Source organism: Camelus bactrianus, chromosome 11 (assembly GCF_048773025.1).
Source record: "Camelus bactrianus isolate YW-2024 breed Bactrian camel chromosome 11, ASM4877302v1, whole genome shotgun sequence".
In the NCBI taxonomy this organism is placed as follows: Eukaryota; Metazoa; Chordata; class Mammalia; order Artiodactyla; family Camelidae; genus Camelus; species Camelus bactrianus.
This window is the reverse complement of record NC_133549.1, coordinates 74,021,718-74,049,659: the sequence shown is the minus strand read 5'-3', so window position 1 is coordinate 74,049,659 and position 27,942 is coordinate 74,021,718. Positions and strand designations below refer to the sequence as shown.

At 51.2% G+C, this 27,942-nt stretch overlaps 1 protein-coding gene across 5 annotated transcripts in view; it reads right to left on the bottom strand.

The window, feature by feature from the left end:
* Window positions 1-854: 854 nt before the first annotated feature.
* TSPAN14 (tetraspanin 14) overlaps window positions 855-27,942 on the bottom strand; it is a 54,821-nt gene continuing 27,733 nt past the window's right edge. For 3 of the 5 annotated variants that reach the window (XM_074374310.1, XM_045522710.2, XM_045522711.2), the window contains 8 exons: window positions 11,848-11,898; window positions 9,906-10,052; window positions 9,734-9,808; window positions 8,318-8,488; window positions 6,290-6,415; window positions 5,134-5,178; window positions 3,212-3,331; window positions 855-2,512 (listed from right to left, as the gene is read on the bottom strand). In XM_074374310.1, coding sequence (XP_074230411.1) covers window positions 2,441-2,512; window positions 3,212-3,331; window positions 5,134-5,178; window positions 6,290-6,415; window positions 8,318-8,488; window positions 9,734-9,808; window positions 9,906-10,052; window positions 11,848-11,898 — 807 coding nt within the window. In that variant the 3' untranslated portion in view covers window positions 855-2,440. The remainder of the gene's footprint in view (window positions 2,513-3,211; window positions 3,332-5,133; window positions 5,179-6,289; window positions 6,416-8,317; window positions 8,489-9,733; window positions 9,809-9,905; window positions 10,053-11,847; window positions 11,899-27,942) is intronic. The other 2 variants (XM_074374311.1, XM_010963098.3) reach the window with 1 other exon arrangement.

Genomic DNA, 27,942 nt, shown 5'->3' with positions numbered 1-27,942 from the left:
GTAGGGGGAGCCAGGAGGGGACGTACAGAGGCCACAATGGCCTCTACCCCAGTCTGAGAGGACAAGGAGTGGCTGGGGATTCAGGGCTGGCTGGGCGGGGAGTGGCCAGGACGGCTGCACTGTGGCGCCACAGAAAGAGCCCAGTTCGTTGGAGATGCCCCGTGAACAGCCTTTATACTGCATTTCTTTTCTATCCAATAAACTCAGTCAGACGAGATGACTGAAAGTGGCCACAAAGGTTTGTAACCTAATTGAAAAACAAACCCAACTCTGATAAAGTCACAGCTAGACTTCACCCTGAACTGGGCTGTGACCTGTGAAGACACAAGTGGTCCAGCCACCAGATCCACCTGAGAAGATGGGCCAGCAGAAGCCGCCCAGGAGCCATCGGTGCCCACACACCGCGTAAGGACCGACTCCCCCAGGGCAGGCTGGGTTGTATGTACCTAGTGAGGGGGGCACTGCCACTCACCCCCTCCACAGATGGGCCAGGACACGTGGCTCATGCAGCAGCAGTGCCCAGATTCCAACCCAGTGTTCCCAAGCTCTTCTGCCTGAGGCCATACAGTTAGAAGCTAAAATAATGTTTCCTCCAGACCCATGGAGTCGAAGTTCTACCTTGTGCTCCGGCTGGGCATGACCAAGCCACAAGCCAGCTGTTCCCATTGTAACCTCCATACAAAGGATCACTGGAAGTGGCACACGGAATCTAAAAAGCACTCGATGAAGTTTATTTCATCTACCTCCCTGTTGTGCCTAGCCACACCCGATCCCACTGGTTCCCTCGGCAGCTGAGAGAGATGCTTAATGCCCTCTTGATGTGACCCGAAACAAAAGCAATCAAAACAACAGCATTAATAGAAAGATATATTCCATAAAAGAGTTTGGCAGTCAAAGAAAAGCATCACGCTTCCTAAAAACAAGCATTCTTTTTCCTCTAGTCTACAGAGAAAATTGTAAAAAAACAAAACCAACATCATCAACAAACACCCACCAGAATACACCACACGAGCATGTACACTTGGGCAGTAAGTGAAGGTGGCACTCCACCTCTGAATGATGAGGACAGGCCGGTACAAGATCCAGAGAAGCGTTAAGAGTGTCGCCCAGCCAAAGACGCACGAACGCCCCAGCTACCCCCGGGGGGCTCTTCGGCACACAAATCAGACTTCATTTCTAAGAGCAAGCCCCCAACAGCCCGGACAGGACACGGTGACCACAGATATTCCGGTCGGGGGGTGGGGGGTCATCACGAAAGTTAGCAGTGAAACATCCCAAGCCCCTAGGCAGCTGCAGGCTGGGGTCCGTGGCTCGGCACAGGGCCCAGGGGCCTGGCTCCAGGGCTTCACTCTCCAGGGAGAGGCAAATGCCAGGCCGGCCTGCCGGCCCGTAGCACATGGCCTGGAGAAGAGCCCTGGCCAAAGGGTTCAGGCTGGCCGTCTCTGGCTGGGGCTCCCTGGCCTTGCAGTGAGGGAGGGTCAGGATTCAAGTTCCGGGTAACGGTTTCAGTAGCACCAAGACCAGAAGACGGTGAGGCTGAGCGGGGAGGGCAGTGGGGGTGTGTGTTGAGGGTGTGTAGAGGAAGAGGGGGCACATCTGTGCAGCTGGGCTATCAGGGATGAAAAGGAGAAGTTGATGGGGCTGGCTCGGGGGACACTCAAGGGAGCCGAAAGGGGAGGCTTCAGTCCCAGACACTGTGTAAGGCTGCTGAGAGGAGAATGCCAGAGGAAGTGAAGACGTGGTGTGGAAACATTCTTACCCCTATAAATAAACTATTTACACACTTTAGCAAAAGGAGAGCTGTGTCCACCATCCCCTTGTGCCATCAGGGCATAATGCTATCAAGATCGGAGGCAATTCTTACCCTGGGGGAGGAAGGGGTGGACAAGGCACTCCCGTGGCACCAGCCCACGCACTGGCTCAGGCTTCCTTCAGTTGGATGTGGCTGAGCATCCCGCCAACACCCCTGGCTTGTGCACTCAGAGGGCACAGGCAGCACCCCTGGGCTGCTGCGGGAAGTCTTGCCAAGGCCGGCTGGCCCCCCAGCCCCGCCCCACTCCCAGAAGATGTGGCTGCCCTCCAAGCCAGCACCGATGACATGGGTGGTGAGGAGGCCAGGGTGCAGATGCACTTGGGCCCCAGAAGGACTGGGCTGAGCCGTCCTCACAGCCACGAGAGCTGTCTGTCCCTCAGAGTCACCTCCCCGACTTAAAGACACATCCTCTGACTCTGGGAAGACCCCAGGGCGGGGGTCTTGGTGACAAGTCTGTGCAGGGGGGGGAGGGGGCCCTCGGTCTTCAGCACCAGCAAGTAGAAACAGAGAGGTCACATCACGCTGATACTGAAGATGGGGTGCTGGCTCTGGCCGGGTGCGTCCATTTCTCTCCCTCTGGACATAAAGTTGAGGGACGGCTCAGCTCTGCTCAGACAAAGTGGCTCCTCAGAAGTGGTGGCCTGCCTTCACCGCCTCGATGTCCGAGATCAGGGTCCTCGCCAGGAAGATGCCGAATATCTGAAAACAAAGCCAGCAGAGGTGGCAGTCAGTGTTAGGGCGCAAAGGGTGAGGAGGGGCAGAGCCTGAGGACACAGGAAGCCACAACTGGGCAGGCAGCAAAAGGAGACCAACCCACAGTTAAAACAAATGAGCCCCGGGGTCGACTTTGCTGTGTCCCTAGAGCCTAGAAGGGGCAAACAGCAGGCCCCACAGAAGCAAACAGACGTCCTGCCCTGCCTCCAGCAGGGCCACACATGTCACATACCACGGGCTGGGACACACTCTGTAACTCGGGTGAAACCGAAAATAGCAGGGTCACCCTGACTGGTTCTGATTCCCAAAATAATAAATCTTGAATGCTTCCTGTAAACCTGGGTTCCATAATAAAAGTAAGGCTGTCCCCGATTTGGGCTGCGCTGATGTCTGAAGCTACATTCTGACCTCAGTGACTGGGATAATCATGTGGGGAGACTGATGTCCTTCTACCAGAAACAGATTCACATGAACTTGGTCACCTTAGGAATTTTGCTTTTTTCTGCCCCACTGTAAATTCTTTCTCCTGCCAGTTCCTCTCCAGGCAGACACCAGCCGGCCTGCTCACCCTGGCCTCACCGCGCCCTCTGCCACCAGCATCTTTCCACGTGTGGAGTCTGGTTCACAAGGCTGGGTGCAGCCACAAGGTGGGCAAGGCAGCCACAAAGGGCAGTGGGAACAAACCTGCAGCAGTGAGATGGCGATGAAGACGCCGGCCACGATGTAGATGTTCCGCGGGAGCCAGCCCTCCAGCGCCTGGATGCAGCCTTTCGTGAAGATGGACTCGTCCCACTTGCTCTTCAGCTGCAGGGAAGCATCACAGCCGCCTGAGCCCGCGACACACAGGCGGTCCCCAACCTGGCTCCCCAGAGGGCTCCCGCTGGGGGCAGGACAAAGCTCGGGGAGAATGAGGAATCTGGGAGGCAGGCGCCGAGGATGGACGACACAAAAACTCTCCAGGAGAAACGCATCTACTTGCCTCGGTCTCTGCCCTTCCCTGGGCAGCTTGAGTTTTATAACCTGCCTAACCAAAGGCTCCCTGGCTATGATCTTTAACTCCTTTCTGTTAGGGCCTCCACAAGTTTCAAGATCAACTTGTTCAACACACCTCCACAGCCCTCATCTGGAGAAAGGGGAGGGGGTTGGAAGGCTTGGAGAAGGAAAGTGTGCCTTAAAGAGAGAAACTAGGGGAAGAGGGTTCGCCATGTTCAGAATCAGGAGAAGAAAGGGACAGTGGCTTCTCAGACTGTGATCCCAGCCAGGCAAGCCTGGCTCTAGGAGCCAGAGCCAGCAGGAGAAGTCATAAGCGCTTTCCAATCCTGACCCCAGGCAGAGGCTCGCTAAGCACGCTGGGATGTGGCCACAGCACATACACTGCATCCCCACCCACCCCACACACAGCAATCAGCCCCGGCCCCCTCACCCATCAGCCTCTTCCATGAAACAGTGACGGAACAGTCATTCATTTTAGCAGTGTTCGGGGCTGAACTGTGTCCCCCTAAAATTCGTATGTTAAAGCCCTAGCCCCCAAGACCTCAGAATGTGACTGTATTTGGGGACAGGGTATTTAAAGAAGTAAATAAATTAAGACGAGGTCCTTGGGGTGGGGCCTAATCCAATATGACTGGTGTCCTTACAAGAAGAAGAGATCAGGACATGAAGAGACACAGAGGGAAGCCCATGCGAGGACACAGGGAGAAGGTACCACCTACAAGCCAAGGAGGGGGGTTCTCAGAAGGGACCCACCCTGCTGGCACCTTGATCTTGGACTTCTAGCCTCCAGAACTATGGGAAAATAAACCTGCTACTTCAACCACACGGTCTGGGTGCTTTGTTATGTCAGCCCTAGCAACTAACACGAGTGGCAACGAAATCTGTAACTGGAGAAGCTGATGTGGACACAGCATCCCTGTGAAGCGGAGGACACTGCAGAAGGAGCCGAGGTTTCCCAAACTGGAGGGTCACATCCCTAGTGTCCTGGCCAACAGGAGAGGTGTCTGCAGGTTCCCAGAGACCCCTCCCCTTCAGAACAGCTGTTATTCACATCACTGAAGGCCACCAGAGCAAGGACTGGGGTGGGGACTCGCTCCTCTTCACATCCAAGTGCACACTTCCTGTGGCCTGAAGAAAGCCTAGAAGACTGGGCCCTGCTCCTGCCATGAGCCCCGTCTCGCTCCTTGTCGTCACCACCACCTCCATTCAGCAGTGGTAGACCACTGGACAAGCCATACGCTCCCGCAGCCCCATCCTGAACCCCTATAACTGACACCTCCTAGGACTCCAAAGAGGCTCTTAAGAACATGGTCTTTGTCCCCCAAAACTTCCGTCCGATCTTTTTCCATTAATGTAGCAACTGCTAGATTTTGAGACTGTGGTTCACAGGCTTGAATCACACCCATCACTGTTCCCGTGAGTCTTGCCACCCACTTGAGGAGGGTGTGTGTGCGGCGGTGCGCTCCGCTCGCCTCGCTCCCGGCTTAGGTGGCACCCATGGGCTTAGGCTCCCCTGGCTTTCCCTCTCCAGTCTGCACTTGTGCTAAATCAGGAAGTTGGACACTAGGGAATAAACCTAAAGAATTCAAAGCTATATGCATTGGGGCTCTCACCTGAGTCCTGACATCATAGCCACACTGTGTATTCACAACTTTTTGCTGTAAGAAAAGCAGAAGAAAAGATGAGTTATTTTTGTGCTTTTGAGAAGCCAGTGGTAGAAGGCTTCCACCAAACAGCTGTACTGACTCCATTTCAGCTCACGCCCTTCCATCACGCTGCCAACTAACGTTCCGTGTTAGGACAGGGGTCGGCAAGTCTTCTGTGTGAAGGGCTAGACAGTAAATACTTAGACTTGTCTGTGTAGCTCCTACTTAGCTCTCCTGTTGTAGCATAAAGGCAGCCACTGACAATATATAAACGAACGGGTATGGCTGTATTTCAAGAAAACTTTACAAACACTGAAATTTGAATTTTCACATGTCACAAAATGTTATCCTTCTTTTGATTTCTTTTCAACCATTTAAAAAATGGCTGAAACCATTCTTGGCTTGCAGGTCATCCAAAAACAGACAGCAGGCCAGATTTGGTGCACAGGTCAGAGCTGCCAACCCCTGTGCCAGAAAGGAAAAGTTGCCCTTGCCAAAGATGTCCCAGTCCCAGTGGGAACGTCAGCCGCCAGCTGTGGAACCTCCGCAGCCCTGAGCCTCTCCCGGGCTGGGGAACCCGCCCATGCTTTGGCAACGCCGCCATGTCCACCAGCACCAGCCAGCGTGACTGCACGGAGAGCGGTAAGGGCTCCCCTCTGCTCGGGCTCAGTTCAGGTAAACCCTTAGCTTTCCTTCAAGGACACCCAAGAGCTCAGTTTCCGGAACCCAAGGACCTGGGTCACAGACTGGGGATGAAACAGGTAAAGAAGAAAGAACGGGAGAGAATTCTTCCCCACCCCAGATGGTGGGCTTCTCTGACTGAGTGTCTTCTCCAGCACAAGGAGACTAGGGCTCATTACATTCACGGCATCCTGGCCAGGTCCCCCGAGGGAGAGCCCCTCACAGGAGGGGTAACACTTTTTCTTCCTGCTTCACCCAGAACACTAGAGCCAGGGTGAGCCGTGCAAATATGTTCCCGGGATTTACACGTCTAGGATTTCAGAGCTGCAAGAGCCCTGGGGTAAGCAGAGTTGGGGCCGGGCGCTCATTCCACCTGCAGAAGCGAGGCAGCCAGAGCCCTCAGGGAGGCAGGAACTGCTCTCCTCCTGGGGGACCGACTCACCGCGGGGTCCGGCACACAGCAGGAGAAGGGCACCCCACACTTCTCGCGGCTGTAGCTGGCGCCACTGCAGTTGAAGTAGACGTTGAGGTCCCAGTCTTCAGGGCCATATGCCCCGCAGCACTGGTTCTGCAATCACAAAGCCAAGAGCCATTGGAGCCCGGGCTGGGGCTGTGGCTGCTCGGCACAGGGCATCAGTCTTAGGGACACGAGGCTAAGTGCACCGCTGTGTACCGCACAGAGATTCAAAGCCCACCCCAGGGACCTCCCCTCACAGAGATGTGAATGAGGTGACCCAGGTGGCCTTTTAAGAAGGAAACTGCATCCTGTCTGGGCCCAACACACTGGCTGGCTCCGTGGCATCCCCTGGCCTCCGGTCCACTCCCTCCTCACAGTGGAACTTTCCCTTCCTCCCCAAATGCCCACCCTCCACCCGCCAAGTCCAGAGCGGGCTTCCTGCTCTCCTTCCGATGTGGTCCTCTACTCCCCCTCAAGAAAACACCTCCTTGTGGGCAGTGTGTCTTCCTCCCCAAGAACCATCCAAGCTGGCCCCAGTCACCTTCGTGCCTCTCTACAGAAGACAGCTGTAGAACGTCTGCTCCCCAGGAAGAGTTACGACTGGGGTGATGCTGACGCAATCAGAGCTCGGCCCCGACCCGGGGTCTCCGCCCTCCCTCCCCACAACCTCCCACTATCTGGTGAAGCAGCAGAGAACCCCCACTTGTCTAAAAAACAAATCATAAAACCAAACACAGTGAAAGCGACACTGTGACGTCAGTGGCATTCCAACCCAACAGCAGGTGTCACTTTTGCACTTGTCCTCACAGCTGACGTGGCGATGGCCAGAATCACAAGCCCACAACCAGGATTTCTGCCTCACTCTCCATTTCTGAGGTAAAAATCCTGTCTCCCCCACCCTTGCCCCAGCCCCCACCTCTCCATGGTTCCAGGGGCTCTAACTCTAATCTAACATTTCACCACGAGGATGCGCTATAATTTACTCTGGTTAAGGTATTTTTAATGAGAGGGCAATGGAGAAAACTACAGTGTCTTGAAGGCCAGTGCAGGGAGGAGCCACCCCAGCATCCTTGACACCAGCAAGCCCACGGCTACGTGGAAACAGAGAACCACTGCCTTTAAGGAGGCGCAGCAAGGGAGGGGCGTCAGAAGAGGGAGGAATGAGGGACTTCCACAGACGAATACAGGTTGCTACTAACACAGGAAGAATCCCTGGTCACAAATGGGTTTTGCTGACCCCATGATACATGAAATAAGGGTAAACAAGTTCTGGTTAATAAACAGAATGGATCAGAGTTGTTTTCAATGCTAATTTATTTTCTTCTCAGAACCAAAGGGTTCCATATAAAAAGTTCCCGAGGAAGCCAGGTTTTCTGGCAGACCCATGCACTGGCCAGCATGGTGGGGAATGGGGTCCTTCCGGGGAAGGGAGCTGATGGTGGGGGTGGCTGTGGTCCCACAGCCTCCAGGTGCAGCCTCACACAGGAGGGATGGAGACCAGATGGAGAAAAGGCCACAGCCTGGGACTGCTTAGACAAACCCCCGGGGACATATTCCAGAGAGGTTACATTCCTCTCCCTCTGAGGAAGTTCCTCCAGGCAGCTCTGCCCTCTCAGACAGGAAGGGGAAAAGGTCCCAGAGAGGAAGGGACAGGAATAGCCTCAGACAGGGAGTCACGCACTCAGCTCTGCCCCTCGGCGCCCACAGCACCCAGGGAACTGCAGCCACCTGCATGGTCAGGGTTGGAGAGATCTGGGCCCTGCAGGGGAGGGTGGCCACAGATGCAGCTGGACTGCCTGCCCAAAGCAAATGGGGGAGGGCACCCTGACAGCAAGCCTGGCCCGTCAGCATCCATAAGCAGGCAAAGCTAACTTGACCAGCGGTGGAGGTGGCCCTCCCATGGGCCTCCCCACTGTGGGCAGAGCTGAGGAGGGGGGCCCGTGTTCCCCCCAACACAGACTGAAGACAAGACAGCCAGGCTGTACTGGGGAGAAGGCTGGGGCTGGTGCTTACAGCTTTCTGAAGGGAGTCGATGAGGTTCTGCAGGTCAATGTCGTCCCGGTAGGATCTGATGTTGCTTTCGAAGAACTCCCGGAACCGGTCCCTCACCCAGTCCTGGAAGAGGAAGGCCAGCACGGCCACGGCCAGCTCCAGGAAGAAGATGAGCACAATGGCACTGCAGAACTGCAGGGGCGACACGGGGGGACAGGGGGGTCTCCCTCGTCTGACCCAGAACCGCTGTCTGTTGCTGAGGGCACGGGCTGGCACCTGAGAGACCGAGCTGGGGCCCTGGGAATCCCATGTTATTAGCTGGGTACTCTGGATAACTCCACCTCATCTATAAAACCAAGATAGCCATCCCTACCCAGGTCACTGCACTGTCGGTACAAGTCAGATGAGCAAAAGTATGAGAAAGAAAGTGCCAAGACAGAGTGTCAACCATCTCCCTCCTCCAACAAGGACACCCCATCAAGGGAACGAATGGCTCTCCCACCCCAGCAGGCGTTCCGCCCCTTCAGGACACACTGTCTGACCACTCTCCTCGCCCACACCACCATCCTGCTGCTAGAAATCTGTCACTCCCATTTCAGGGATAAGGAAACTGAGGCTCACCTCAGTTTATCAGTACCTACTCTGTATGTGCATCAACTTTATAAAGACCACTCCAGAAGCACAGCTGTCCCTGGCCATGAGAGCGGTGGAATTCTGCAAGGGCCAGTGCAGCCACAGGTCCACAGCCCCACCCGTCGAGGCTGCCTTCCAGCCTGCAGAGCTGGTGTTATCACAGCCATTATCACCGGCCATGCAGCACGTTGTGAAGTTACACCACAACCGGCAGATATCTCAAAATAAGACACGCACACATACAAACAGACACACACCCGGGGCCCTCCAAAATGGAATCTCCATTCATGTAGGAGCAAGATAATCAAACACAATAATTGCAAGAGAAAAAAAATTAAAAAAAAAAAAAAAAAATATCCCCATGTGTTTGGCTTTTAAATTAAGCCCAGAAAAGAAAAGCTTGATCGAATAAATTCAACAACAACGATGATGTGTTTTCCCTACCAGGTGCTTTTTAATTTTAACTGAGTGCATTTCAAAATGAACGTCTATCTAAATATAAAACTCAACTCTTAGTAACCTGAAGTTCTGCCAGGAAATTAAGGATTCTGCATTGCACATCCAACAGACTCACATACCCTAGAGGGGGGACGAGGTTTCCTAACATTACCAGCAAGGTCGTTTGATCTTAGCCAGGAAGGGCAAAGGTGAGTAGCAAACAAACAATGCCTTTAGCACGTCAGAAGGAAGATAAAAGGGAGCAGGCCGGCAAGCTGCCAGCTCCACCCACCAGGAGCTGAAAACCAGAGGGGCCCAGCTTCTCCAGGGATGCTGAGCTCGTTCATCATTTTCCTGAAATCTCACCTTTCGGGGGGCAGCAGAGTGCAAAGGGCAGCCTCCTCCCGGCCACTGGCGGATCCTCGGGGAGGCCTGTAAGAGCTGCTACCCCTCCAACCAGATAAGGGCTAAGCCCGCCCAGCAGAGCGTATGTCCCTACCCCACCCCATCTCCCCCCACCACATCTGGGGCCACTCACAAAGTTGAGCAGGCAAATGTTCTCCCGCAGGGCCCCCACACAGCCAGCGAAGCCCAGTGTGAACATCACCACGCCCACCATCAGCACCAGCACCACAGGGTCAATTCCATGCATCCGGGTCACTTTGGTGAGGTCGGACAGCACGCCCTGAAAGAAGCAGAGAAAGCAGGGCAACATCAGCCTCAGAGAGAGTCGGGGTGCCCAAGGGGGCAGGGGGGAGGGGGGAGCCTGGGTTCAGAACTAAATGAGGACAGAGACCAGACTTCTGAAGCTCAGTCATTAAAAGCCAGGCCAGAGCCTGGACCCTGCCCGCCTGCCCTCTTAGAGGCCCCTCTGCCCAGCAGATCTTTGCCTACCTCGGCCCCCAGGTGCCCTCCTGTTCCCAGTCTCTGTCTAGGCTGTGAGCACCTCTCAGGCAGACCTCACACTTCTTTTGTGGCCTGCAGGGTGCCAATGCCCAGGCCTTGGGTGGAGGGGACTCTGAGGGGCCTTGTGGCCTGTGGTCAAGGCACCCTGGGGCCATGGCCTGAGCCTGGCCTCTGGTCATCTGACAGCTGACTTTGTATTCAATTCATGGAGAACCCCAGTATCCTAAGATGAAAAACAGCTTCAGTATGAACACTCTTGTGAAAAACGTATCCAACCAAAGACAGATGAAGGCAGTGCTGTGTGATCAGCTTTTTGTGATGATGGAGATGTTCCATCTCTGCACTGCTCAAAATGGTAGCCACTGGTCACATGTGCTATTGAGTACTTGAAATGTGGCCTAGTAGAAATAAGAACTGAATTTTAATTTCTATTTCATTTTAATTTAAATAGAATTAGTCACATCTGACTAATGGTACCCGAAATGGGCAGAGCAGTTCTACAGGATTCAAAGGAGGAGGGGGAAAAGAGCAGCTGGTCCAGGCACCCGGCTGGAACCGGGCAGCCAGGGCAGCCAGGCCTAGGCTCAGGGCTCTGTAGGCTTGGGATGCTGCTGTTCCAGAAGTGGTCGCACGGTGGCGCTATGAGTCATGGTTTGCACCAGAAGCGCGGTCACTAGGGCAAAGTGACATTGCACTGCAAGCTCTTAGAGGGGCCCAAACCCAAAGGCGGACCTTATCCAGTTCCTAAGGCCATGGCAAGAAAGCCCACAGCCTTAAGTACTCCTGCTTCCTTCTCCTGGAAGCAAGGAGAGGTTCCACTCAAGGGAGAGGGCTCTGGGCCTGGAGTCCGAGAGGAAGAAGCTTTAGCTCCCATTGTTTCCTGCCCAGCCTCTCCGCCTCCCCAGCACCCACCCACCCGCAAAGCAAGAGGTGGCACCACGGTTCCACCCTACCCACATCCAGTCTAGGCCCTCTCTGCAGTTCCAACTGCCCTTTATCCTTCCAGACAGTAAGAGCCTGGTTTCCCCTCCTGTCTCCCACAGGCTGGGCAAGAAGGGTCGCTGGCAGGTGCTAAAAAAGACCTGCTCCGGCCCCACAGGGCACCCTGGGGGCACATCACAGAGCCCTGCTCCCTGACTCAGGGGTCCCTTCCGTGGGCAAGAACAAGATCTTCGGGAATCAACACAACTGTGTCCAGGGACCTGCGGGCTCCCAGGGGCACAGACAGGGTCCATTCCAGAAGGCAGCCCCAGGTCTGCCCTGGACACAACTGCAGCCAAGCCCCTGGGTGACTTGGGAACAGCAGAGAGGACTCTGCTCACAGGGCTCAAAATCCCAACCAGCCCCGCCTGGATCTCTAGCAGCCACCCTACCACGGGGAAGCAGAGCCAGCCACGGGACTCCAGGGGTTTTCATTCTAAGTTCAGTAATTTCCATGAGCCGGCTCTGTAAAGATTAATGACTACAAATCATTACCTTGCACGAGAGACGCTACGCAGGAAGAGATAATTAACACTGAGCAAACCTGGCTTGGGCTGATTGATGCTCAGGGTCCTAGTGACGGTCACACCTACCTTTTCGCTCCATGCCCAAAGTCCGACTCCGAGGAAGACAACTCCAGCCAACTGAGTGGGGGCAGGGGGAAAAGAGAAACAAATTTAGATCAGAAACCAGCTCCATGACGTGCTTCTTAGAGGAGCATCCACACTGCTAGTCAGATGCTGTTCCTGGCTCATGTCCAGACTGGGTGGAGCCAGGCCAAAGTGGCCCCTTGGCCTCTGCAGAGGACAGGGACTCTACACCAGAACAAAGGACAGTGAGCGTCTTCAGACAGCCCACACCTACCTTCCCTGACTGCGGGGCCAAACTCCCTCAACCCTGGCTGACCCCATGCTCCAGAGAGCAGAGACAAAGATCCCGGAACAGACTATCCAGGAGAGATTACGGAGTTAGAGATAACAGGCCACGCCCCATTTCTCCCCCTTTCCACAAACCCCCCTACTTATTTCAATGCACTACCTGGTGTGTGAGAAACATCGCCCCTGGTGACTGACGGCCGCCCAGGTGCCTTCCCCGCATAGGACAGGGCACCCCTTCTGCCGCCTGCCTCAGGCGTCCACTCCTGGAGACAGACTCCAGGCACAGGCAAGAGGCTGCCCAGGTCATTTGCTGGCCAGGCTGAGCCCCCTCCCCTTGGTACCTACACTCTGCACGGGGCCCACCTGGGCTGGGGAAAGCTGGGTCATGTTACTGAACTAAAAGAGGCGGGCACTGAGCCATGAGCTCACCCCAGAAAAGTAGTGACCCCAGCCCTGACCTCTCGCCTGCAGGAACCCACTGGGGCTGCCTCACATGCATCATGACAAAAGGGGGCCCCCCAAATACACCTCAAAGGTCCCTACACCAGGGAGGATTTTCTCTTAGAAAATACACACCTCGTGGTCTCTGCAAATTAAGCAGCCTCTTGTTTTTCTGCTTCACTGCTTTATACCCTTCTGGCATTTTTGCTGCCATCCATCAGTACCTCATAATAAGCAACAGGGCCTGGGGACTCTGTGACTGCAACTTTTCAGTGTAGCCTCCAGCCTCAGGACACTACGGCCTACTGGAGCCACTGCGAGGCCCGGGAGGCTGGAGCGGGAAGGAATGGCCTTCGAAGAAAGCCCCAGGGGCTTCCCAACCTCCTCTGGATCCCAGACCACTTTCAGAAAATGTGCACATGCCCAGTATTTTGGGAGGAATTTCTGAGGGTTCACAGACTCCTCTGTGGACCCCAAGTGAAGGAGCCCTGCCATCCCCCTACTTCATAAAGGATAGCAGGGGCCGAGGAGCCAAGACCAAAACTCTGAAACCAAGCCCCCTGCTGAGTTGATGGCTAATCTCCCTATCCAAAACTTTATTCCCTTTCTTGTCCTGCCCCCCATTCCCCTGAGGACTGAGGAATATCAAAGAAAAGAGGGGACTGAAACTGAGCAGGACCCTGTGGGGCCTTCCTGGGTACAAGACCCTCGTGTTCCCTGCTTCTTGTTGGCCACCCCCAAGTTCCAAAGAGCAGACTCATGCAGTTAATGATTAGAACAAGAGTCACAGGATTCCTAGTTCCTCTGGAAGGGATTGATTGACTGATTTACTTGTTCATGATAAGAAGACAATCTTGTTAATTCAGAAGAGATTTAGATAACAATCTATCTTTAGGCTGTTCTGCAGAAACTAACACCGCTACCCAGTTGAGGATGGTGATCTGACCACAAGCCCATAGACCCCAGACTGGCTGGAACCAGAAAGTGGATAATTAAGATTCCTGAAACATCTCCCTGTTACCTCACCGCTAACCAATCTGAACAAAGTCCATGAGCTGATCACCTATCTTGCAATCTTCACCCCTGTCCTTGCCCTTAAAAACCTTTCTCTGAAAGCCATCAGGGAGTTTGAGTCTTTCGAGCATGAGCTGCCTGTTCTCTGCACTGGGCATCCTGCAGTAAACCCAGTACTTTCCTTCACCACCACCCGGTATCAGCAGATTGGCTTTGCTGTGCATCAGGTGAGCAGACCAAGTTGGGTTCAGCAGCGAAGGAGAAGGGCCAGATCCCAAGTCTCTGTTTAGTTCATTCATTTACTCACTCGTGCATTCATTCAACAGACAATGACTAAGTGCCAGGAACCATCTCAAACACTGGAGACAGCACTGTGCCGACGAGGGCAAAGATTCCTCTGCTGCTGGAACTCAGGCTCAAGGAGCTGACATGCGGTGGTTTCCACCACACCGAGCTCACTTCCCACTTTTCAGTCTTCTCATTGGATGAACCAGCTCATGAAGGGCTCAGGCTTTCCTGACGAGGTGCACAACCTCTTCCCTCCCCGCCCCGAATGTCTGACCCTGCACAGTAAGCAAGCACGAAGGTGACCAGTCACTGTCCACTCAATACTGCAGAGGTCTCTCCCCACCATTCCTCAAGGTCCCCAATGACTCATTTCCCTCTTGCCAAGCTTGACAGCTCTTTCCCTCCAACTCCACGTTCAACATACCAGGACCCTCTGTCAGTCCTACCTTCTAAACACACAGTGTTCACTCTCTGCTCCCACCTGTCCATGCTTCATCCCTGCAGGGGCTTCCTCACCATCACCCCATAGGTTCCCCAAGCAACTCAAACAATACTTTTAAAATCCAGATCAGATCACTCCCCTCCTCAAAATGCTCCACTGACTTCCTTTTACCCTTAGAATACAATTCAAACTCCCTGCCGCAGCCCACAGGCTGTGGACACATCTCTGACGTCATCTCCCACCCGTCTCCCCAGTCCCAGTCCTACTCTCTGGGCCACCCTGGCATTGTTACTATTTCTTGAACTCACCAGACTCATCCTGCCCTAGAGCTGTGACGTGATTCCCTTGGCCGAGGATGTTCTTCCTCCGGATCCCTTACTGGCCTCCTCCCTCACTTCATTCAGGCCTCTTCAAGTTTCACCTCCTCAAATACAGCTCTCTTTGCCGTCCTATGTGGACCGTACCCCATGCATCACTCCTGACCCCCTTCCCTGCATGACCTTCTTCACGGCACTTATCCAAGACCAGAGCTGCCCGTCTGTCTGCTGTGTATCCTTCCCCACTTAAGCTCTCTAAGGGCAGAGATGTTTTCCATTTTGCTCAGGGTTGTGTCCTAAGAACTTGGAGGACTTGGCCACGGTAGGTACAGAGTAGGGGTGAATGAGTGAGACCCCAGGGCTCCGAGACCAGGACAGGCCTTTCCTGTGGTCCTTCCCACTCTCCTCCCAGGACTACCTGAGTCCAAATGCATTCAGAGCAGATGAGGGCCATGCAAAAGCCCAGCCTTACCCAGATCCAGGGTCACGCCCCACACAGCGGGGATGGGATCAGAGCAGAACAGGGCTTAGAGACTGCCTCACCCGCTGCCCCCAACACAGGGCCTCCAACAAGCATTCCAGGCCCGGCCCAAGCACTTCCCATGACAGACCACCCACCAGCTGGTGCCACGTGGGACAGTGAGGAAGGTCTGCCCCTCCGAAACCCGTCACTGAAGACAGTCAGCTCGAGACACCAGCTCCCCACCACCGCAGCCCAGTTTTCCTTCTCACAACAACCGGGCTCTGAGAATCAGAGCTCATGGGTTTTTCCCATTCTGTTTCAAAGGAAGAACTAAAGTTAACTTGCACCAGAAAGACAGGAACCAGGGGGTCACATGTCAGACCACGGGTGCAATGAACACTGGCCCAGGGCAGGAATTTCAGGGACCAATAGCTGTCTTAGAGACATGGAGACTGAAGGAAGACCAGACAGGGGAAGTGACCTGCCTGGGAGTTCACACGACAAGCCCCATGAACGGGCCAGGATGCTGGCCAGCTTCGCCTGACTCCCAGCAGAGCCCCTTCCCTGGACCTCCCTGAGACATCTGGTCTGTGGAGCTGCGCTGTCCTGGCTGTCAGCCACCTGGGAATGATGGTTTCGGTACCTTCCAGCTTCAGAGTAAATCCTTGTCTCTCTTCTATAACCTGATTAAATTCCCTCCCAAAGAATGGAGCCCAACACCCTCCATGCCCAAAGGGAGGCCAGCTTTGGACCAGCAGGTTCATACACTGTGGTGGTCACCATGGCAAGCAGCAACAACTTTCCAGGGTGCCAGGTGCTGCATTAAACACAATGTACCTAAAGAGGCCCTCCACACCCCGTAACACTAGTACTATTACCCCCACTTTTCAAATGGGAAAGCTTAATACAGAACAATTTGGTTATGTGCCCTAAGTCACAGCTAGCTGATGGCAGAGGTAAGCAAACCCACATGTCTCTGACTGTCCTGATGTTATCTCACCACCCACAGGGCAGCCCCCCAAGCCAGGAATAGCGAGCCCCTGCCTAAGGTCTCTACCTCAAGGGGCAGTTACAGGGCCCAGCGGCGCGGGACTCCGAATAAGGGGCTCCTGGCTGAGCGACCCTAAAGCCACCGACCCACGCTGTCAGGTGGGGAGGATCACTCTGTGTCCTACAGGGTGGGTGGCCAAGGGAGCAGGGCTCTTTGGTGGGGGGGGGGGGTCACTGTAAAGATTCAATAGTGAATTGAATCTTTCCACCCCAGGCAAGGAACCCTGGGAAAGAAGTGAGCGGTCTCCGCGGGGCACTCTGGGCTGGGCCAGCCCTGCCTTGTTCTGGGAGCCACGCGGAGTCCGCTCACCACGTGGGCATATCTTTGCCCAGCAGGTTCCAGTCACAACAGAAGTGCAGACACCTGGCCAGGCCCTGCTGGACTGGGGGAGGGTTCCAACACCAAGTGGGTCAAAAGCAGCTCCTCATCACCCACAATTTAGTGGCCTTGGCCCCTTGCAAGATTTCATTTCAGTGTGTGAAAGCACTTTGCAGTTCCTGCAGGCCCCACAGGCCTCTCCTCCACGAGCTCAAGGAAAAGCAGCAGCAGCAGCAGCAGCGACGCAGCATCGCGCTTTCAGGCCCTGCCCTGCAGCCCCTGGTTCTTGCAGGGCGCCCTGGCTGAGGCAGGCTGCCGGCCAGAGCCCCTGCGCCCGGGCCACCCAAGGGAGTTTCTCAAGAGTAAACACTGAAACTCGAGGCAGTTCAGGGAAGCGCTGAACAAACGGCATGGGTCAGCTGGTCCTGGTTCTGGCTCTACTCTGCGACTTCTCAGTAACAAGGCTTGTGCAAGTCCAGAAATTTCTTCCTCTGAGCCTATTTGCCTCTGCAAAATGGGGCTGACCCTTCCTGGGTCATAGGAGGGTTGGAAGGACTGAAAGAAGGATCATGAGCAGTGTGCTTAGCCCAGGGCCCTGCCGTGGAGGCAGAGCACAGACCTGGGTGGGGAGAGGGTGCTGTCAGATGCCAGCAGCATTTGCTGGACCGAAGACACTCTGCACTCCACCCTCCAGTGACTCCCAGCACCAGTCTTTGTTCTGAGACAAGGTCCTCCTTTCCAGAGGCATCTGTTTTATTGGGCTTCTGGAGACAAGAGTAAAGCCGAGTTCAGGGAAATGGGTGCCTTCTGGAGGCTTTTCAAGTCAGGTAAGGAAAGGATGGTGGAAGGAAAACAGAGCAGGAAGTGGAAGAAGGGAGAACAGTCTCAGCTCAGTTCCTAACTCACCCTATGGCTCGGAGCAAGCCACCCCTCTCCTGGACCTCAGTTTGCCAACCTGCAAAATTGAGCAGTTGGAGACCAATGATCTCCAAGGGCCTCTGCACCTCCGGTTGCGTAGGCTCTGCCATCACAAATCATGCCAGGTGGAACCCACGGTCCTGCCACTCACTTTCCAGAATCGGAAATCCTGGCTTTGGGCTGGGTGAGTCCAGGGAACAGCAGAGATGCTCGTGGCCACTTGAAATGCCAACGATGCAATTATTGGCCAGAAAGGACACCAGAGGGCGCAGACCCTAGATCCAACCTGGCCCTAAGAGCCCGAGGGGCTGAGGGGGAGTCTCAGGGCATCTGTCGGAGTCAGGAGGCCTTGCCCCTCCAGATTGTGACCACTCTGAACCCTAAACAGAGCATAAAAGTAATGGACCTTTCAAAATAGTCCCACATTAAAAAAAAAAAAAAAAGCCTGAACCAAGCCACTTCTCCGTGGGAGTTTAGAAAGTCTGGGAGCAGGAAGGGATGCTGGAGCCCAGCTTCCTCATCACAGAGGGGAAAAGGCCCAGGGCAGGATGGTGCTTGGCTCAGGGTCACACAGCTATCACACACCAGCTTTTCCTCCTGCTGGAAGGGTGGTTCTGAAAACAAGGAGCACATGCGTCCTTCCCAGTAAGCCTGGGGAGGAGGGGTGAGGACTAACCACAGGGCTCTGGGGCAGCTTCAACTCCCAGATAACAAGGAAGCCCACACCCACCGCAGCCACCACACCCGGCCCAGGAATCTGACTGTGAAAGAAAGGAAGGCAGAGTCCTCAAGGGAATTTACAGGCAGCTCCCCAGGAGAGAAGGAACCCCCAAGCCCAGTCCCTGCCATCCCCCTGGCACAGTTCAGTGGTTAACGGTGGGTAGAAAACAAGATCCGCAGCCAGGGGTTGACAGTTCTGTTAGCCAGATAGTATTTTCAGCTTTGCCTGCCGGATGGTCTCTGTTTCAACGACTCAACTCTGCAGTTGGAGCAGGAAAACAGTTACAGATAAGATATAAATGAATGGGCAGGGCTGTGTTCCAATAAAGTTGTATGTGCAAAAAACCGGCAGAGAGCCAGGCCTGGCCTGCAAGCCACAGTCTGCCAAGTCCTACACTAAACTATCACACTAAAACCATCCGGACCTAGACAGGATTTCCTTCAGCTCAGCCACATGAACCCCGGGACATTCCTATAATTCAGGTCTCCAACGCTGCTATGTTTTTATATTACTTCAACCCTGGTATGTCTTAATAGCCTAAAACTGCAAATAACCCAAATGGCATATTCCCACAATGGAATATCCCATAACAGTGAGAATCAACAATCTACAACTACGTATCACAGCATGAATGAAATCTCACACTGAATATTTAACAAAAGATGTCAGACTCAAAAGACTTAATACTGTGAAAGAAGTGTTACGGATCGAAATGTCATGTCCCTCCAAAATTCCTAGGTCGAAGCCCTAGTCCACAACGTGATGATATTTGGAGGTAGTAAGACAGGACGGAAGGGGTCAGGGCACAGCCATTCAAAGAACGATGCAGCAATTAACACCAAAATGGCAGAAGATTCAACTTCCAGTGAACCTTGAGGATCAAGTTGGCAGGAGATTTGACTTCTAGTAGACCTTGAGCTTCATTACACGCCCATTGTAATATATTAGCATGGTGAATAACATGTCCACAGGTGCCATGACAGTTCCAAGACTAACCATAAAAGGTCAAAGAGTGGGCAATAGCCAACATCCTGGGAATCCCAGCCCCTTCCCCAGGGTAGTTAAAATGATCCTCCCACTTGTTAGCATATGAAGCTATGGAGCCCATAAAAACTGGCAATGGGGCGCCTCGTGGCTGCCTCTCGCTCCCTTATCTTTGGAGATGGCCCGCACTCTGTCTATGGAGTGTGTAACAACTTTTACTCTAATCTGAGCACCCAACCCCGACACCTCGTGGCCTTTCTCTTGCCTTTTGAAACAGCCTACACTCTATGCAGTATGTATCTCTCTAAATAAGTCTACCTTTACTCAACTGTGGCTCGCTCTTGAATTCTTTCCTGCAAGAAGCTACATTTGGTGGGGCTCAGCTGAGACCTGGGACACGGCCCTCCTCACACCCCACTTCCATTTTTCCTGCCTTTAGTGGGGCCCCTGAGAAGTAAGCAGGGTTACAAGAGGTCATGAGGGTGCAGCGTCCATGATTATTGTCCTTATAGGAGGATCTCCCCCCACTCCTCTCTCTTCTGTCTCTGACATATGAGAACACAGCAAAAAGGAAGCCAAGTGCAAGCCAGCAAAGAGAGCCCTCAACAGAACCTGACCACGCTGGCACCCTGATTTTGAACTTCCAGCCTCTGGAAATGGGAGAAAATGAATTTCTGTTGTTCAAGCCAGACAGCCTATGGTATGTTGTTATGGCAGCCCAGGCTGACCAAAACAGAAAGAATACTTGGGCAGAAAAACTGCATCCAATCAAAAGTTACTACATAGGCAAGAAGGAAGACAAAAATGTGATCTATAACAAGGAAAAAAAATTCAGGAACTAGAAAAAGACACCCTGAGGAATAACAGAGAAGATGGAATTAGCAAAGACTTTAAAACAGACATTGCTCAGGGAAATATACTCAGGGATTTAAAGGAAAGTATAAATATAATGAGAAGAGAAATAGAAAATATAAAAAAGATCCAGATAGAACTATTAGAAATAGAAAACACATTAGAAATGAAGACTTTGTAGTAGAGAATAACCTTTGTTTTGTTGGAGGTAACAACATGGACACCATGACCTAGCCCACAGGGACGGCTGCAAGAACAAAGAATGCCTGCAGCAAGAAGATTGCAACACTCAACCACACCCCCCTCCCTTATTTTTTGTATAAAAGGAGCCTGTATTCTGACTAGAGCAGGATGGTTCTCCAAGACATTAGTCTGCCATCCTCTTGGTCTACTGGCTTTCCGAATAAAGTCGCTATTCCTTGCCCCAGCACCTCGTCTCCCGATTTACTGGCCTGTAGTGCAGCGAGCAGAACGAGTCTGGACTCAACAACAAATTCACTATATAGGTTTAACTGACAATAGACATTATAGAAGAAAAGATGAGTGAACTTGAAGAAAAAGCAATGGGAACTATCTAAACAAAATGATACAGGGAGTAAAAAACAGCTAAACAGAGCCTCAGTGACCTGTGGGACAACAAGGAGTCCAAGGTGGGAGGGTGTATATTTGAAGAAATAATGATCAAAGTAATCACAAACTTGATGAAAACTACAAACCCAGCCCAAGGAACTTAAAATAGAATAAACACAAAGACAACCACACCAGCACATATCCTCGTAAAACTGCTGCTATCTGGCAGTAAAGAGAAATTCCTGAAGTAGAGCCGGAGAGGGGAAGACAAGACACATCACCTAGAGTGTGCGTATGCAACCAAATGAAATGAAAACATATCAAAATGGGGGGCGTGCAGAAAATGCAGAGCATCAAATACAGGCATACTTTGAAGATACTTGGGTTTGGTTCCAGACCACCGCAATAAAGTGAGTCACTGAATTTTTTTGATTTCCCGGTGCATATAAAGGGTTATGTTTACACTATACCATAGTCTAAAGTGTGCAACAGCATTATATCTTAAAAAAAAAAAGGTACATATCTTAATTTAAAAAATACTTCACTGCAGGGGGAGGGTATAGCTCAGTGGTAGAGGTCATGCTTAGCATGCACGAGGTCCGGGGTTCAATCCCTAGTACCTCCGTTAAAACCAACTAAATAAGTAAATAAAACCTAATTACCGCCCCCCCATACTTCACTGCTAAAAATTGCTAACCATCATCTGAGCCTTTCAGCGAGTCACATCAAATATTATTAACCACAGATCACCATAACAAATACAATAATAATGGAAAAGTCTGAAACACTGAAAGGAGTACCAAAATGTGTCAGAGACATGAAGTGAGGCAAAGCAATTGGAAAAACGGTGCCGACAGACTTGTTCAACGCAAAGCGGCCACCAACCTAATATTTGTTAAAAATGCAGTATCCGGGAAGCAAAATAAAAGGAGGTATGCCTGTATTTATACGATAGGAAAGAAGAAAGATCTAATACCAATGATCTAAACTTCTACCTGAAGAAGAAAAAGAACAAGATATTCCCAAAATAAGTCGAAGAGAGAAAATAATAAAAATAAGAACAGAAATCAATGCAACAGACTGGAGATGGATGGTGGTGATGGTGGCACAACAATGTAAGTGTACTTAATGCCACTGAGCTGTGCACTTAAAAATGGTTATAATTCTACGTTTTGTTATACACGTGTTATGACAGTTTTTAAAAATAAAAACATAATTTAAAAAATTTTTAAGAAATTAATGAAATTAAAAACAAAAACAGCAGAGGACCATCACCTAAAGGAAGTCAGATCCGAGAGTGAAATAGAATTTACAGTGACAGGAGGCAGCTGGATGGCTGCTGGAGGAAAGGAGGGGAGAGGGTGGCTGCACAAGGACAGTTTCTGGAGTGATGGAAATGTTTGATGTCTTCACTGTGGCGACGGTGGTTACATGGAGTAGGCAGCTGTCAACTCAGTGAACTATACACGTGAAACGGGTACATGTTATTCTATTTAATTTAGATCTCAATAGAGGTGATTTTTTACAAGCATTTCTGGAGGTGGGGAAAGGAAAAAGGTACAAACAAAATGGGAATCGGGTACTCCCTTACAGATGACAAATCACTCCAGCAGACTGGGCCATGTTGACTATTTACTGACCAAGGAAGCAGAATTATACACACCACCAGTAACTTAGAACTGACACCACCCTGTGAGTGTGTAACAATCACGGCCTGGGCAGTAATCATAGTGCACCATGTAAACAGCCCATCCTTGCAAACCCCTCCTAGTGGTCCCCTCAGATGTGCCTAAGCCAGTGAGATCAGGAGCTGAGGCCCTGCAGGGATCAGCACCACAGGCAACACCTAGTCCTACTGGAGTCTCCGATTAAGCAATCCTTGCTCTCTGCCTTGGCAAGCAGAAAGGTGGAAAAATATACACGCACCACACCCTCACGTGCCAAAAGATAAGGCGGTCTATTTCCTATGAATTGGGGCAGCCCTTCTGGCGAATATGACTATATAAATATGTCAGGCAGGTCAAAATAATGGACATACCTTCTGACCCATTTAATCTTACTCCTGGGACTCTATCTCAGCAAATAGTGTCTCTACTTTCCTCAAAGAGAAGAATCTGTATTACAAAAGCTAATCATTGCATCCTTATCCAAGACAGTAGAAAAATTGGAAACAACCTAAATGTCCATTACGGGAATTTCCAAAAATACAATCGGGAAGACTATGTGGCAGCCTGGAATGTTCTATGCTAGGTGATACTGATACGAAAACACAGGCTTCAAGATTACGACAATACCCTCACAAAGATGGGAAACCATGTGTGACTGCAGCAGGAAAATGGAGCCTGGAGGAGGGAACGCAGTAAAGCTGGGATGCTTTGTGCAGTCTTCTAGAATTTCCACGCAATTACAAAAGTTTATGAAATAAAACTGGAAGAGAGAAAGGTACCACTTCTCAGCAGTGAAAGTGAAAATACATAATGCACGTTACTAAAACACTAGACTTCTCCTTTTTGACTGCATTCATTACCAAGAGATGGGAGCAGAGAAACCATCCGCGTTCAGACCTAGGCCTTGGGGTCTGACGTCCCACAGACAGCGCTCAGCTCAAATAAGGGCAATTCTCTAGCAGATCCAGAGTCAACAGCCCATTGTAGGGCCAGACAAAGAGATTAAGACCGTGCATCCTCAAAGATGCCAAAAATGGCGGCAAGGGCAGGGAGCTGACCGTTAGGTCCCTCCACGTCAGACTGGCTTTGCCTCTCTTGGGTAAGGTGACCACATGCCCCGGCTTGCCTGGGACAGTTCTGGGGCACATCTGCTGTTCTGGCAAAATTCTTAATAACCTCTCTCTCATTCTAAAAGTTTCCCGACTTGGACCATAAATTACATGTTCACCTTGCTCATGGGAGAAATCTGTTACTTTGAAGGAAGGGGCCTCAAGCCATGCTGGTCACAGAGCACAAATGTCCTTGTTTCTCACCCAGAAGCAGGCTGCACATTAGGCTCAGAAGCAAATTCCTGCATTTCACAAGTGTGGAAGCCACGGCTCAGAACCGTCCACGTCACTGAGAAGGCCGACGGCAGGGCCCTCTCCTCTGTGAAACACAGGCTGATGGTCTATGCCTACAGGCGGCCTTGGTTCTTCACTTTTAATCCCTCTCTGAAATAGATCCAGGCAAGGGCTTTATTGGGACCTTTGCAGATTAAACTCAGTGTTTGTGGTGGGAAACAATCCTGGAGTTGCAGGCATCATCGGAATCATCCCTTGAGAGGATTCACTCAGCAAAACCAGGGAAGCTCAGAATTCTTTGTGGAACCAGCTGGGGTGAGAATAACAAAGACAAAGGCTGTATACCACTCCCAGCTTCCCTCCCTCTGCAAGTCAAAGTGAGATTTTTTTTTTTTAAAAGAATTTTAATCATGGTAAAGTACACATAATATAAAACGTACCATCTTGGGGATGGGAAGGGATAAACTGGGAGTTTGAGATTTGCAGATACTAACTACTATATATAAAACAGAAAAACAAGTTTATACTGTACAGCACAGGGAACTATATTCAATATCTTACAGTAACTATAACGAAAAAGAATATGGAAAAGAAATTACATATGTATGTTTGACTGAAACATTACGCTGTACACCAGAAATTGACACATTGTAAACTGACTATACTTCAATTTTAAAAATGGAGAAAAGAAAACCGACAAAAAAACAAAAAACCATCTTAACCATTTTTAAGTGTGCTACTCAGAGGCGTTAAATACATTCACGGTTTTGTGAACTCACCACCACCATCCACCAAAAGAGCTCTTTCCATGTTGCAAAAACTGACACTTTGTCCCCATTAAACAGTAATGTCCCATTTTCCCCTCCCCCCCAGCCCCTGGCACCCACCATTTTACTTTCTGTTTCTGAATCTGACTACTCCAGGTACATCATGTAAATGGAATCATACAGTATTTGTCCTTTTGTGTTTGGCTCATTTCACTCAGCATAATGTCCTCAAGGTTCGCCCATGTTGTAGTATATGCAGAAATCTCCCTCATTGTTAAGGCTGAATAATATTCCGTTGCATGCATAGACCATATTCTGTTTATCTACTCATCCTTCGCTAGATGCTGGGGTTGCGTCTACTTCTTGGCTGTTGTGAATAATGCTGCTGTGAACAAGGGTGTGCAAATATGTCTTCAAGATCCTGCTTTCAATTCTTCTAGGCACATGCACAGAAGTTGAGTTGCTGCATCATATGGTAGTTCTATTTTTTACTTTTTGAGGAACTGCCATAGTTTTTTCCATAGCAGCTGCACCATTTTATATTCTCACCGACAGTGCACAAGGATTCAAATTTCTCCACATCCTCCCCAACATTTGTTACTTTCTGGTTTTTAATAATACTCATTCTAATGAGTGAGAAGTGGTATCTCATTGTGGTTTTGATTTGCATTTCCCTAGGTCAAAGGGAGATTCTGCCCTAGAAACAGGCTAACACAACCAAGGAATGATTATAATTTAAACAAACCAACCAACAAAACAAAACAAGGTAAAGTGTTAGTGTCCTCAAAATGCTGTGTTGGCAGTGTTTCCCTGGCGTCCCTGCGATGAGACCCCACGAAGCCCAGCTCCACACTCACTCAGTAAAACGTGCAGCTCGGAGCAGACGCCAGCATCAGGGGCATCCACATTTCTTGCCCTGAGCCGGTATTAAAGGTCCCTTGGAAAAATCTCAGCCCTGAAGTTGGAAGGAGACAGCTTTAAAAAAAAATTGTACTGCTATAGATGTTTGCCATAAAAAACGTTACTGGGCTAATAATTCTGGAAGGGGCAAATGGCTAAATAAAACCTCTGCTTGTTCCAGCATCTAGAATTGGTCAAAGAATCAACAGGTTGCTTCTGCATATTCAAACCTGCCTACCGAGCCCAAGTCCACCATCAACACTGCCACCCTTCTGCTCCACTGCTCACTGTGAATTCATCAAAACCAAACAAATACGAAAACGCTGTGCAAAACAATCTATCCGTGATTTGCTTCAAAATAATCCAAGGGGCAGGGGATATAAATTTAATAAAAGCGGCTGAGTTGGTAATTTTTCAAGCCAGGTGATGGAAACATGGCGGCAGGGGGTGGGAGGTTCATTATATTCTACTTTTGTATTTTTCTCCATTTAAAAAAGAAGACTTTTGTGGGGGGGGGGGGACATAGTTCAGTGGTAAAGCATGTGCTTAGCATGCACGAAGGTCCTGGGTTCAATCCCCAGTACTTCCATTAAAAAGTAAATAAATAAATAAATAAATGTATACATAAGTGTAAGTAAGTAAGTAAATAAATAAAACTCTTCTAAGGCGGTAAGCGTTTGGCATATCATTTTACACATTTTTAGCAACCTTGAGAGGCAGGCAGCAGGCAAGTGAGAACAGTATTTCACAAAAACACTGAGGCTTATCAAGGCTGCTCAGCTCAGGTGAGAATCCAGACTGGCACCTGGGTGCACCCTCCCTCACCCCCGCTGCACCGTGCACTTCCCGGAGGGCTCTGCACCCCAAGTCTCAGGCCTCATTCCACGTTCCCAGCTCCTATGCAGATGAAGACAGCAAATCGTAGCCAAGAACCCAGCAGGGAGGGGCCGGGCAGCCTCCCCATCTCGTTTTCCCAACCAAGCTCTCATGATTCGTTTTCCTGACTGTTCCTTTTTATCCCTTCCTGTTCCGCCCCAGTGCACACGAACTGAAAAATGATTAACTCTCGACCACACACACTGCCAATTCTGCAAAGCTCTGATAACACTGCAGCACCCTTCAGTCACCGAGCAGACTTGCTACCACTCTGGATTCACGAACTCCGCTCTTTGAACTTGGTGCTGTGAACGTAAACACTTCCCAAGAGCAAAGAATCTGTTCTGAAAGGCTCTGAAGGAATGGAGATTACCAGGGGCCTCAGCCACAGAAGCAGCAGCAGGGCAGTTTCACTCCAGCTGCAAAAATCAGGATGAGAGTCAGAGGCTGGGGTACAAGGCCAAGCCAGCACAGCTGGTGAGGGCACGACAGCTGCGTGGACAAGTGTCTAAAGTGTCAACCGTATACCTGGCTGGGGGCTGGGGACTCCAGGTGGGGCCAGAGGGCTCTCCTCCAGGCGGGGCAATGCAGGTCGAGGAAGCCACACATTTCAGGGATGGGGCAGCCACAGCCCTCCCATGAGGAAGGGTCCACAGGAACCACCTCAAATATCCAGCACTGCCCCACTTCAGGGACAATGATGAAGTTGCTGATTAAAATTGTCTGGGCACCGGAAAAGTCCTGGGGTGAATGGCGAAGCCACTGAATCCCACCCTATTTCTCCAGGACAGAAAACCCCTGAAACTTTGAGATAAATCATCAGGAGATATGATGCTGGAAAATTCAAGGGTGAAAGGCTGAGAAGTCTTGGTTAAGTCTGTCTTGTCGTCAAGAGTTCCAGTCCAAATAGGAAATGCCAAAACCCATAGCAGAGGTAAATGTGGCATCATGGCCACTCATCCTGTCCCTCCTTCGCCATCTGCCCCTGCCCAGACACTAGGTGCAGACCCAGACACAAGAAACGAGGCTGGTATTAAATGGAGGTTTTAAAAGCCTCCGTGCACGGTCATGGCCATGTCGCCTTGCCTTCCTGCACTGAATCAATCTGCCTCTCCCTGGACCAACCTCAGTGACACACTCTGATATCCCTCTTAACCCCGCGACCATCTCCAGTGCCCAGTTTCTCTCCTCCTCTTTAAGGCAAGAGTCCTTGAAAGAACTGTCACGAGTCCCTGGTTTCCACTTCCTCAAGTCCCACTGGCTCCTGGGCCAACTCCCAGTGGGTTTCTATCCCCAGCAGGTCTGGTCAAGTTCACAACAACCACCACCTGGTCAAAATCAAAGCCAAGTTTCTGCCCTCCTCCTACTTCACCCACCTGCGGCAGAGCTGCCTGCTCTTCTCTGCATGAAGGGCTTCCTCCTCAAGGCTCCTATGACACAAACTCTCCTGGTCTTCCTTTTACCTCAGGCCACCCACTCACAGCCAACTTTGGAGTGGGCCTTCCTCCTCAACCCCACCTCTAGCATCCCCAACTCAATATTCAGACCTCCTCTTCTTAGTCACCGTGCTCTCCTATGATCTTGTCTGGTCCACCGCTTTCTCTGACGGTGGCCAAGACATTCATTTCCAGGATGGCCGCTGGCACAGGAAACTGACATCTCCATGTGGCTGGCTAAGAGACCATTCAAACTCTTCTGCCCCAAATTCCATCTCTGAACATGGGACCACCATCCATCCCTTCACTCGGCAGAATCGTTCCAAAATCAGATCAAACACCATCCAACTTATATCCTACCAAGAGCTACTAAAAGAAGCAGAAGGTAATTCCAGCTACTTACTGAGAACCATACAGTCCTACATGAACTGGCTTCTTCATG